Source organism: Cydia amplana, chromosome 11 (genome assembly GCF_948474715.1).
Source record: "Cydia amplana chromosome 11, ilCydAmpl1.1, whole genome shotgun sequence".
Lineage (NCBI taxonomy): Eukaryota > Metazoa > Arthropoda > Insecta > Lepidoptera > Tortricidae > Cydia > Cydia amplana.
Genome location: NC_086079.1, coordinates 5,426,577 through 5,440,605, shown reverse-complemented (window position 1 = coordinate 5,440,605; position 14,029 = coordinate 5,426,577). Strand labels below are relative to the sequence as shown.

At 40.2% G+C, this 14,029-nt stretch overlaps 1 protein-coding gene across 1 annotated transcript in view; it reads right to left on the bottom strand.

The window, feature by feature from the left end:
* LOC134652312 (85/88 kDa calcium-independent phospholipase A2) overlaps positions 1 to 3,908 on the bottom strand; it is a 41,313-nt gene extending 37,405 nt beyond the window's left edge. Inside the window, exons 1-3 of the mRNA XM_063507484.1 lie at positions 3,753 to 3,908; positions 3,452 to 3,662; positions 2,425 to 2,515 (exon numbers count right to left, since the gene is read on the bottom strand). Coding sequence (XP_063363554.1) covers positions 2,425 to 2,515; positions 3,452 to 3,662; positions 3,753 to 3,765 — 315 coding nt within the window. The 5' untranslated portion in view covers positions 3,766 to 3,908. The remainder of the gene's footprint in view (positions 1 to 2,424; positions 2,516 to 3,451; positions 3,663 to 3,752) is intronic.
* Positions 3,909 to 14,029: the final 10,121 nt, after the last annotated feature.

Below are 14,029 nucleotides of genomic sequence, written 5' to 3'. Positions count from 1 at the left end.
CAGGTGCGAGTGAGACACCGTCATTGTTCTGACAGTATTTAATCAAATATAACTGATTGCGTTGCAGCAAATTACCGTTTTGTGACTACAACGAACAAAATGTCTGGGATCATTTCAGTAAACAATATCCCATGAAAAACATTTCATATAAAATGTTGCCAAGACGAAACCACAAGGCTCGGACTGTCAAAAAGTTATCAGATATCTTGTAGAGCCAAGCTTCTAACTCTGCAAGCCCTCACATGACAAACTCTACATCTTAGTCAACATATGTGGCTTGGCCGTTTCGCTACCGTATGGGCGTGATGGGCGGAAGGTGAAATCTATTCATAATTTTTTATTATACAATTGTTTTTGTACTAACAAAACGGCCAAGCCACGTATTTTGACTAAGGTGTAGAGTTTGTGATGTTAGGGCTTGTAGAGTTAGAAGCTTGGCTCTGCAAGATATCTGATAACTTTTTGACAGTCCGAGCCTTGTGGTTTCGTCTTGGCAACATTTTACATGAAATGTTTTTCATGGGATCGGAAAAGCGGACCATTTGGTCAAGTAGACCAATGAAGAAAGTGGACCGATCGGCAATTAGACGGATCGGGAAAGTGGACCGATAGGTAATTAGACGGATTGAGAAAAGCAATTAGGCAGATCGGGAAAGTAGACCGTTTGGTAAAGTAGACAGATTGGGAAAATGGACCGATGGTACTGGAGGGGTTTTATACTATGATATTGCCGGGAATACACGTTGGGCCAAGCCTATGCTATGAAAATATACTTTAGAGGATGCAAGACGTACAGTCACAGCTAAGGGGACAACCGAATAGGAAGGAGCGAGACACAGCGATCGGACCTTTCGTTCCCCCTATCATGTCATTATCTTGAGAACAATTATACTCTAGAAACCAAGCGTCATAATGAATAACTTATTATCTTACGTATCCTACTTGACATGAGTCATCAACGTACTAGCGGGTCAAAGTTCATCATAGATTTTGTTTAAATAAAACTTTCCATTGCTATTAAAATTATTGTTTGATTCATTCATTAATAAGGTAAACCAATTTAATATATTTGATTGAGGGGAATTTACTATTGTGGTGAACTTAGTCACCTTCTATACATACGGCTACCATCAGTTTGTCTCTGACATAAACGCCGTCGAGAACGTAATTTACTTTCTATACATCTCACTCGTATGTACTCGCATATTAGTGCAAACGAGATGTATAGAAAGCAAATTACGTTCTCGATAGCGTAAATGTCAGTTTTGACACTGTCAGTGACTCATGGTACGGGCTCTAGTGGCTCTAGTAGTCTAGTAAATCAATAAGTCATAAAGTCATATTCATAATTTTATAGAACTATTTCCTTGAAGCTTTGTTGTCCTTGTACCAAATGACGTATGGACTGGACTTTTAACACCTGCTTTTCAAAGTAGCGTAATCCTTTTATGATATCTTTGTTAAGTAAGAATGCATTGTGTGGAAATATTGAAAGATAAAGTTTATGTGGCCGGTAATCTTTCCGCAGGTTGTCATATTTTAGGGATTATTAAATTATTATGTTATTCATAAGGCATTGGACTAATACCTAAATATGTCAAGATGCTTTGGGTTAAAATTCCAAGCCCAAGACATAGAATTCGAAATAAAAAAATATGTATGCATTTAATTATGAATATTATGATTTTCTTTATTTTAAGACAAGAGTTCGTAATATCACATCTATTTTCATTGGATCATCAGGGTCACCAATAAAATGTGTAAATTATACTTATATGAACTCTTATATGATTACTAGTACATTTCTATAGAATAATCCCAAAATACCAATTGGAAATTATTTAAAAAGAACAGTACCTAGTTAACTAGTTATACTGTCGAAAATAATCCCTACTATTAATTTAGTCAATTCATATCTTGTATAAATAGTGATACAACTATCTTATTTATTCTATAAAATGACACTGATTATGATTACTGATAAGAGCAATGTTAAGGAAACATTTATATTATTTATAGGTCAAAGAGCGATTTGATGGTATTAGCTTCTTCCCATATGATTTCAATAATATTTCATGCTGTATAAGTTATACAGCATGAAATATTAGTATAACTGCACTATTTTCATACTTTTAAATATGCATGAAAGCTGACTGATCTGATAGACCAGGTACAGTCACCACCAGATATATCGGAGCGGCCAAGGTGCCCACAAATATCTGAACACGCCTCTATCTATTGTTAAGGCGCTAGAGTGCATGTTCAGATTTTATGAACACCTTGGCCGCTCCGAAATATCTGATGGTGACTGTAATGTTCAATTTTTAAGCCAATAACTAACATGTTTGAAGTTGCAAGGAGAATCTTACATACATTAAAATCATAATTTAATTACTTATTTGTAAAACTTTCATTTATACTTACTTCTTTAGTTATTTTGATGTAAACTGGTATTCTCTCTTTGTACACAATAAACTTCTCCTCTGCAATTTCTTGGCTTTCTGATCGGAACAGGCTACAAAAGGAAAAAGAATAACAATGATAAGATCGGTTAATCATCCATTTCAAGTTAAGCTTAGTCACGAATAGGGTCACCATCACATATGTTGCCAACACTGAACAAACAGTGAAAATATTCCTAATTATTTCTGTGAAATTGCATTTTTTCCCAATATAAATTATTGTTATTTCAGAAATAAAATTGTTTTTAGTCTGTGTGGAAAGAGAAGAGTCCTGGAATGTATAGGGCCCAATCATAGACTAGGAATCCTCTAGACGGAGAGCAATTATCTTATGAAACCAATGCTGCCAAAAATACTGGGGTGCGGGGGACGAGGTGAGCGAGTCCCGTGCCGTGATTGGTCCGTTCAAAGACACGGACGTCACACAAAGACACTTTGACTCGAAGATGGAGTAAAACTTCCGTATGTTTGTGGCAGAGGGGGTAGCGTTACTATGCTCAGTCTAGAGGATGTCTTGTCTGTGGGCCCAATACATTCCACGACTTTTCTCTTTACAAATAGACTTTAACAGGAACTTAAACAAAAACCGTCTATTTTAACCAGATCCAAGAAGAGTCTAAGTTTTAATCAAAAGCATATCAAAAACAGAAACTAAGAAAACCTAGGAAATCATGATGGATCGCAGCTCCATTTAAAAATATTACACTGAGACTTCTAGTAACTAGAGAAATATTTTCTCAGACACAATCTTTTCTGCTTTGCATTAAGGTTGACTGGTAGAGAAAGCCTGATGGCATTAAGTTCGCCTTTTGTATAGATGTTCTTTTGTGCAATAAAGTTTAAATAAATAAGTGCAAAAGAACAACACAAGTATTTATGATGCCTCTATTATAAATCAGTTTTCTTATTGAGCATTAGCTATGCACAAAGTTGACTGCATTTCATCAAATTGACATCATCATTTGACAATAGATAATTAAAGTCAATACCTGTACATTTGATGTGTGCTCTCTGTGAATGGCTTGTATAGAATAATTTCAAAATATTTGTCCTTAGAATTATTCTTGCTATCCTGGATTTTAGGGCCGTATAATAACATGGAATCTTCTCTGTAATGTATCGGCCTTGAAACGTAATTGTCTGAACGCACTTCTATTACCTTTGTCGGCGACTCTTCAGTGCCCAATAGGCCTCTAAAAACTGTAAATAATGTTGGTATTAAACCCCGGAAAACGAAAAAATATTATATTACAAAACGCATGTACATTTGTATATATTTCAGGCACTTACATGAATTTAACATTTTTATTTAATTTATGTGCTTAATATTCCTACACATAAACACATTAAACGAGTAACAATCGACAATAGTGAAATTTAAATTTGTTTTTGTATGAAAATTATGACATCCGCTTCACTTGTTCAAACACTAATGAATGAATTTTTGACAATTTCGACTTTAAACACCAAGTGTCAATTAAGAAAAAAAAAACGAAACAAGGATGTACCTACTCAATAAGTTATTACAGCTATCGACAATGATTACGATTATATGTATGTATAAGTTTGGCAAACAATATACGTTAAAAAAACTTTACTTATTCGCCTCTTTGGAATTATACTTTGGCAAACCCACTTTGTCAGTAGAAAAAAGCGCGAAAATCTAATTTTGTTGGAAGAACGACACTTCGCGGATAAATTTATCAAATTATCCGCCTTTTAGTTTTATAAGTAAAGAATACTTGGGACCCGGGTATGTCCTTAAACTACGTCCAAAAGAGAGGTATGGGCATGGTGAGTGTCATCTCGCTTTGTGTGGTAGGGCGCAGCACAGCGGATGTTATTCCAGATCTAGAGCAGAGCCCAACTGGGGAAGTACCTCCGCCTTACAGAAAACCGCAGCCAAATAACACTAGACCCTACTCTTGTGTTGTGTTCCTGCTGGTGAGTAAGGTTGCCAGAGCTCAACGAGGGTGCCGTGTGTTGACGACGGGGGACCTACGGAACTCACGGTACTGTCATTGGTCTGTGTGGACGCGGAGTACAGGTGCGGCTATCAGGGAGACCCGGTGAAACGGCTGTCCGCTGGCCGCCCGCAGGTCAGTAGGGTTCCCGAACCCAGGGATTACTTAATCTCCGCCCTGGGAGGCTGAACCACCAACCTCGCGTAAAATCCTTGATGTAGTAGTCGTGCCGGAGAAGGAGACCGGAGTGGACCCGGCTGCTACACCAGGGGGGGACCGGGGGCCCTTCCGTACGCCGTGCCTGTAAACCGCACTACCCTACATATCCCTTTGGCAGATCTGTTCCGTTCTATTGTCCCTTAAGCCGTCAACACCCCGAATCCTCTTTGTACACTCAACAAAACATGGCAAATAAGAGTAGAAAAAGAAATGGTTTCTCGGCGGCATCCCCTTCCACACAAGTGGACTTCTGCAATATCAGGGGACTGCACTCAAATTTGAGCGCAGTGCATTACCACCTGGAATCTGCGCAGCCGACCATCCTATTTCTAACGGAGACGCAGATATCCTGCCCGGCGGACACTGCATACCTACTATATCCCGGCTATACACTTGAACACAAGTTCATGAGACACGCTGGTGTATGCATGTATGCGCGGCAGGGGGTCTGCTGTCGCCGCCTCCATGCCTTTGAAGACAGGGACCTATCAGTTCTGTGGGTGCGTGTGGACTACAGCGGCCACACTCGTGTCTACGCGTGCCTATACAGGTCTCATAGCGGAAACACGGAGACAACCCGGCTTTTCGAGCACCTACAATTGACGGCTGACAAACTTCTAGAGCAGTACCCTTCCGCAGAGCTGGTGATTTTAGGGGACTTCAACGCCCACCACGTTGAGTGGCTTGGTTCCCGGTCCACCGACCACGCGGGGAGGTCTGCTCATGAATTTTCTCTGGCCTATGGACTCTCGCAACTGGTACATTCTCCCACGAGAATACCAGACATTGAGGATCATACGAGCTCTTTACTGGACCTCCTGCTGACCACACGCCCGGACGGATATTCCGTTTCAGTGAATGCTCCTCTCGGTTCGTCCGATCACTGTCTCGTCCGGACTCAGGCACCATGCGCGCGGCCCGATCCACCACGGCCAACTAGCTCGCGACGCGTGTGGCAATATAAGTCAGCAGATTGGGACGGACTGCGTGAATTCTACGCTTCGTACCCGTGGAGGCAGCTCTGCTTCACATCAGAAGATCCTGATCCCTGCGCAGCGAATGTTGCCGAGACAATACTGCTGGGAATGGATTGTTTCATTCCCAACTCGGTAATAGCTGCGGGAGCAAAGCGACGTCCTTGGTTTAATCGGCCCTGTAAAGAAGCTACGATTCGTAAGCAAGCCGCTTACAGGGCTTGGACCAAGGCCGTAGCTAATAACGATCCGAAAGTTTCTGATGTGAAACGCAAATTAAACGCTGCCTCGAGGTTCAGTAAAAAAGCCATTGCCAGGGCCAAATACGATTTCGTCGGCAGAATTGGTGAGAAACTAGCGGATTACCCCACTGGGAGTCGCGCGTTCTGGTCGCTCGCCAAAGCTGCCGAGGGAAATTTTTGTCAGTCGTCTCTACCACCACTGCGGAAAGCTGATGGTGATCTGGCCCACAGTGCAAAAGAGAAAGCCGATCTGCTTGGTACTCTTTTTGCCTCGAACTCGACCCTGAACGACGACGGTAGCGCCGTGCCGCCCACCACCCCGCGGTGCGCATACTCCATGCCAGAAATCTCATTCACGCAGAGGGATATTCGGCGGGAGTTGCTATCTCTGAACGTCCATAAGTCGAGCGGGCCAGACGGCATACCAGCTCTTGTGCTTAAGCGGTGTGCTCCTGAGTTGTGTCCCGTGTTGGCGCGTCTTTTCACACTCTCTAGCGACAAACGGCATGTTCCATCTTCGTGGAAGACGGCCCTTGTGCACCCTGTGCCTAAAAAGGGCGATAGATCGGACCCATCGAATTACAGGCCTATCGCTATTACCTCCCTTCTCTCCAAGGTCATGGAGCGTATAATTAACGCAAAGCTCCTGAGATACCTAGAAGAACACGATCTGATCAGCGACCGCCAGTATGGTTTTCGCCACGGTCGCTCGACTGGTGATCTTCTAGTGTATCTCACACACCGCTGGGCTTCGGCCATTGAGAGTCAAGGCGAGGCATTGGCAGTCAGCCTAGATATAGCGAAGGCATTCGATCGGGTCTGGCATCGGGGTCTCCTGTCGAAGTTACCATGTTATGGATTGCCGGAGGGACTGTGCAAGTGGATCGCTAGCTTTTTGTCCGGCAGACGCATACGAGCTGTAGTAGACGGAAGCTGCTCCGATAGCATGGGCATTAACGCTGGCGTCCCGCAAGGTTCTGTGCTATCCCCAACGCTGTTCTTGCTGCACATCAATGACATGTTGTCTATCGACGACATTCATTGCTATGCGGACGACAGTACTGGGGATGCCTTTTACACAGGCCGTGCCAACATCCCTCGTTCTGTGGTGCTTGAGAGTCGTGAAAAGCTTGTGTCGGACATTGAGAACACTCTATCCAGAGTTTCGGTGTGGGGTCGGGACAATTTAGTCCGATTCAACCCCACCAAGACACAAGTTTGCGCCTTCACCGCTAAGAAAACCCCATTTACTGTGGTCCCACAGTTCCAAGGCACAGCCCTTACCATGTCAGGGAGTATTGGGATCCTTGGTGTCGACATCTCCAGTGACGTCCAATTCCGTAGCCACCTGGAAGGTAAGGCTAAGCTGGCATCGAAAAAACTCGGTGTGCTCAATAAAGCGAGGCGATACTTTACTCCGGGGCAAAGACTGCTGCTTTATAAATCGCAAGTCAGACCCCATATGGAGTACTGCTGTCACCTTTGGGCAGGAGCACCTGGATGCCAGCTTGGACCCTTCGACTCAATCCAAAGGCGCGCTGTACGAATCGTCGATGATCCCAAACTCACAAGCGGTATTGAACCTTTAAGTCTGAGGAGAGACCTTGCCTCCTTATGTGTGTTCTACCGCTTGTACAATGGGCTGTGCTCTGAAGAATTGTTTGACATGATGCCAACGGCAGCTTTCTATCACCGCACCGCTCGCCATCGGCAGGGTGTTCATCCACACACCCTAGAACCTAAATGGTCGCGTACTGTGCGGTTTAAGAGGAATTTCCTCCCGCGGACGCTCCGGCTGTGGAATGAGCTCCCTTCCGAGGTTTTCCCGAGGGTCTACGATATGGGGTTCTTCAAAAAAGGAGTGTACAGGTTTTTAAAAAAAGGTCGGCAACGCGCATGTAACACATCTGGAGTTGCAGGCGTCCATAGGCTACGGTGACTGCTTACCATCAGGCGGCCCGTATGCTTGTTTGCCACCTATGTGGTATAAAAAAAAAAAAAAAAAAGAATACTTTACTCTTGTCAAAAATTCAGTATCTGGTGCTATTTTATTTAAGCTATTTCTTTATATTTTTGACTTCGTTAATATGAGTTTTGACCGTTGTTAAATAGTGAAAAAAACAGACTTTAAAACCAATCGTAATTATAATTACGTTGGACGTCAAAATGACAAAATGCTTCCGGTGTCCGATTCACGTTTGTCGATATAGGTATACTTTCTATGTATGTATTTTGGACATCACTATTGACTGTCAACTGTCACCTCCCACAGATTACAAAATATTAACCGTGTGGACATTAAATTGATGAAGCTACGTTGATATGTTGGCTAGCATGTATTACTATAATATTTCATTAGGAACTTAAAAGATGATTATTTTTTCTAAAAATTTTCCATTTTAATTTTAACGCACGTTGAAAAAGCGCTCGTAATGGGGCCTAATTCATTTTTCTCACGCACTTACTCCACTTATAGAAGGGCGGTAGGGGTAGGGTAGGGTAGGAGTGAAGCTCTTCCTTTCACGTTGTCTGAGCGAGCGATGCGTACCTACCCAAGGAAGTGTAACAAATTTCAACTAAGTCGGTCCAGCCAGTAGCTTCGAAGTATCTAAATTGGCTGTGATAGGACATGGATAGGACGGACAGACACACAAGGGCCCTACGTCCAAAAATAAAATTTAATGGACAATGGTAGACATGGTAGACCCTCATCTGTAAACCTATTACTTAAATGATTATATCATGAATTGCCGGCATAAATAAATAAAAATCCTTGCTCAAAGCAATTTTTAGACCTCGCCTCGGGTAATGGGAGCACAGCGAAGGTAAATTACGTTGCTCCTGCATTTCAGCACAGATAGTTACAGCTATAAATTTCGCTGCACTTAACGGCCGTACATTGTACGCTGCTAAACTGAATACCAGAGACCCGTACATGATGAGACAGACTGTCAATCGAAAATCGTATTATCTCGAATACGGCAAGTCTTCGAATCGTGGTAGCTCTCCAGGTCGAGTTATCGTATGCCACGCCTATTGGTAACATCTTCATAACCTGACATTGATTAAACTGGGCTATGACTGCGAAAATCGAAGTTCGGAAATTGCGGGCATCTTTCTCTGTCACTCTAATTACTTACGAGGGTTGTTTGAGAAGTAACTTGGTTTCATATCAAAAAATAATAATATTGCAAATGTATTTATTTTATTTCTCTACGTAACCCCTCCGAAGTTCTACGCACTTGTCCCAACGAGTCTGCAACTTCTCTATGCCTTCACGGAAGTGCGTTTCTTCAAGGGCCTCGAAATACGCATTGACCTCCCATACCTATAACCTCCTCATCGGACTTAAAATTTCGCCCTAAGAGAAATGTTTTCAGTTTCGGGAAGAGGTGATAGTCCGACGAAGCCAAATCTGGTGAATAAGTAGGGTGTGGAAGAAGTTCCAATCGTAACTCCGACAATTTTTGTGCAGCGACACGACTTGAATGCACCGGAGCGTAGTCATGGTGAAAAATCACATTATTTTTTACCAAACCTGGACGTTTTTCAGCTATTGCCGCCTGTAACTGATCCAAAAGTGATGCGTAGTATGCTCCAGTTATAGTTTTTCCCTTGGCCAGGTAGGCAATTAAAAGTATCCCTTTGCGTCCCAAAACACAGACCCCATCACCTTTCCAGCAGACGGAATGCATATGGCTTTCTTTGGAGTTGGCTCACCATGACCAGCCCATTGTTTCGACTGATGTTTCGTCTCCGGGATGTAGTGATGGATCCAGGTTCCATCCATAGTAACAAAACGGCGAATAAAATCTGTTGGATTTTTTTTAAACACCTGCAAATCTTCATTAGATGTTCACATGCGAATACGCATTTGTTCTGGAGTCAGTAATCGCGGCACTTACCTTACACAAAGCTTTTTCTTGTGCAAATCGTCGTGTAAAATAAATGCACTCAGAAGAGATGTTTGTGGCTTCAGCTAATTCGCGTATTTTCAATCTTCGGTCGGCTAAAACTAAATCATGGATTTTATCGATGATTTCGAGTAAAAGTGCTGTTTTCGGGACTCCAGGGCGAGGTGCATCTTTAATGCATGTCCTGCCTCGCTTAAACTCATTTACGCAAAGTCAAATCGTTCCCTAGGAAGGACACGAACTACCCAACGTAGGTAAAATCCTTTTATGGATTTGTTTCACAGTTTTGCCTTCCAAAAAAAGAACTGAAAAACTCCACGAATTCCAATTTTCTCCATTTTCCCGCGTAACTCAGACCAGTTTTGTTTGAACTACTGTCAAATGTCAAATTCCTGCCAAAAATGACATGACGCCACATATTAAATATGTTTAATTACTAAACTAAATCAATACATACAGAGTTGACGCCAACGCCATCTATACGTAGGCGAAACAAGTTACTTATCAAATTACCCTCGTACCTACGTCCTACGCCTTCATTGGAGTAAAAGAGAAAGATCCCCGCAAGTTGCGAATTTCAGGATTCGCGGTAGACCCCCAGATATCCACGTCTTGAAACAAAAGTGGTCGTTAAATAATAATCCAACAGATTCGCCACAAAAAAACGGAGTGTTCTTAAGATAGCGTTATTCTAGTAGTACTTAGCACATTTTCTGGTCTCTGGTCGCTACGTTTTATGGAGGAAACAAAATTATATAGGTCTTAGATTTAAGAGGCAACCTTTTAAATTTTAGAGCTGGGGCCCATAACATATAGTATACCATGCCATCTTAGGTTAATAATAAATAATAGAAGCATGCTGGGCTGGTGTTTTACCGCTGGCGAAGAGAGTTATTTTTGCTAACCATTTATTCATACGGAATATTACGGAATCTTCATTTACACGTATAAATACTTCTTATTATCGGTTGTTAGGTATTATATGTGACGTTCCACGGCAAAAGGTACCTTATGGCAGTTGGCGCTTACGTCGCATAGCGCCGCAATAATAATAGCGCGCGGCGGCGGAGCGGCGTTAATAATAGCGTAAGCGCCAACGGCCATAAGGTACCTTTATCCGTGGGATGTCACATATATGTTATTGCTGTAGTATTCTGTATATAATGTTTCTATCTTGGCTTGCTTCGACCATGCAAGCAAAATTTTTTCATTTTATCCATGTTGCTGTCTGTTTTCTTTATCCCACATCACACTACTACCTATTTCCGTTTATAGTCATAATTATATTCTAGTTCATTTCTACATGTCTTGGTTGCACTGACCATACAGGATGGTTTTGGAATGGAAGACAAATCATACTTTCGATTGGTACAATCCTCATATTAATAAAAAATCGTCTAGTGACATTATCATCTAATGAAGCATAGCGGCAATTTCTCTAAGATCAGATTTTAGGAGAGACATAAAGTATTTATCAACTGCACAATATATAATAAAACAACTTCAATGAGATATATAATTTGTTATTTTTTTCAGATAAATCACAAAACAAAAATGACAAAGCTATAACACATACGACAGATACCTACGTATATTTCATAATCATAAGTACATTTTGTTTGTATAATTAATATAATAAAATCAAGTAAGTGCAAAACACATGAATACAATTTTGTAAAATATTTGGTTTAATATAATTTGTCTTAAATTCTAAAAATAAACAAAAAATAATCTTATTATTTTGGAATGTACGGTACCAGAAACATGGTCAGATCTTTGGTAGAAACTTTTTAAGGTTGAAAATATAATTTGCTTTGGTAAAATAAGAGAGCAGCATCTTACTTAATCTAACACTAAAATACAAATGTAACGATATTGAACTATGAGCTAAAATAAAAGGAATGTTGATAACTCAACCAAGAATGACTTGGATTGCCTGTGTCTAAATAGGTAAGTATGATACATTTTAAGACACGTGCAGAAAATAGCATACATATTTAATAACTAAATACTTAAGTACACTGGGTTGATGACAATGATTTCGTTGATAGTTTTTTTAGCATTAGAATACGTCTAAAATATACTAATACTTATACAAGTATAGCTGGTCAACCAAATCTTGTCAGTAAAAAAAGGCGCGAAATCCAAATTTTCTATGGGACGATATCCCTTCGCGCCTACATTTTTCAAATTTGCCGCCTTTTTCTACTGTCAAGATCTGGTTGACCAAGTATATTACCCAAGTAAGGAATGTATTTGCAATTGATGGATCTATATTACCTAATGAGACGCTCCCTATCCCACAAAAAATTGCGTTCTACGTAAATCAAATGCATAGGTGCTCATTTTGACTAGATCATCATCCTCGCGTTGTCCCGGCCATTTGCCACGGCTCATGGGAGCCTGGGGTCCGCTTGGCAACTAATCCCAGTAATTGGCATGGGCACTAGTTTTTACGAAAGCGACTGCCATCTGACCTTCCAACCCAGAGGGTAAACTAGGCCCGTATTGGGATTAGTCCGGTTTCCTCACGATGTTTTCCTTCACCGAAAAGCGACTGGTAAATATCAAATGATATTTCGTACATAAGTTCCGAAAAACTCATTGGTACGAGCCGGGGTTCGAACCCGCGATCTCCGGATTGAAAGTCGCACGCTCTTACCGCTAGGCCACCAGCGCTTTTTGACTAGATATGGAATTGAAATAAAATATTAAGAATACTTATTGTCAAGTCTTAGGTCAAACTGTCACTGTATGTGTGTTTCTTGTCTTTCTGAGTCATGTGACAGAAATACAAGTTTTTGAGACAACAATTAATTATACAATAATTTGTAATGGCATTTATGTTATGACTATTGAGCTGCTGAATGAAGGCTACAAAGCCGACTTTATTTTCGACGTAAACCACCAATTAGGGGTCATCCATTAATTACATCATGCGTTTAGAGGGAGGGAGGGGGTCAAAAAAATGTGACATATTGTTACATGGGGGAGGGCGGAGACACAAACTTTGTGACGTCACTTTAACTTCATCAAATCATCAGTAACCGAAAATTTATTTAAATTATTTTATTCGCTGTACATTTAAATAATAAGTCTTTAAAACGATAATCGTTTTTATTCGTTAAATTTTCTTTCCTAAGCAGTTTTGGGTTATAAAATTACTAATATTTATATCGTCATAAATATTTTGTAAAAATATTAATAATACTTAGGTACTTAATTCGATTTGGCGATTTCGTAGAAAAAATGTGACGTCACACTAGGGGGGGAGGGGTTTGCCAAATGTGACCAAGTGTGACAAGGAGGGGGGGAGGGGTCAAAAAACCTAGAAATTCGTGTGACGTAATTAATGGATGACCCATTACATATTTTATTCTAGCGATTATTGATTTTATATTACGGCCGTGGATACAGAAAAAAAAGTTTTACACCAAAATATAGTTTACAAGCGCCTGTAGAGATTATGAAGAGATGAGTTGTAATTTTAAAATGGACAGCGCAAACAACATTCTCGAAAAGTCATCTTATAACTACTGGACCAATATTAATTAGAATATATTCATTTATAAACACTATAGTCTGAATGGATGTTTAATTTCATGTCATACCGAAACTATTACATGTGAGAATAATAACAAGAAAAATACTATAATAATAAGAAGACAAATACAACAAAGTACATTTTATATTAACTAACTATACATATTCAGTATGACATTGGATTAAAATGAGAGAAATGAATAAGGGAAAAAAATAAAAAAATAAAAACATTATTTCTGAAAGTTTAAAATAATTTGCAACATTATTAAATTTGTTTTCTTCAGGAAAAATAAATTAAAGTCTATTTTTTTATTCGGTAGACTGAAATGACAGTTAATAGTATGAACATGAAATGTCATTTCATACTATTAACTGTCATTTCAGTCTACCGAATAAAAAAATAGACTTTAGAAATATGTAATGACAATGACTAATTCATGGTATAAGCTATTATTGATCATCAATTGGATATCACCCTGTATATTTTATTTTTTATCAAGGTCAAGAAAAAAAATCCACGGTACAATATACGGGTACATTCACTGAAGAAAATCGTGAACCACCATAGAACTAAGAGCCATACAATTTTATTTATACCATTACTTTACTTCCATATCTTATTGCAAGAAACCCCTCAATGGCCAGACAAGACATTGCATCAAAACAAGTAGGTACAGTCAAATAATTTAACTTCCTACCCATTTTATACTT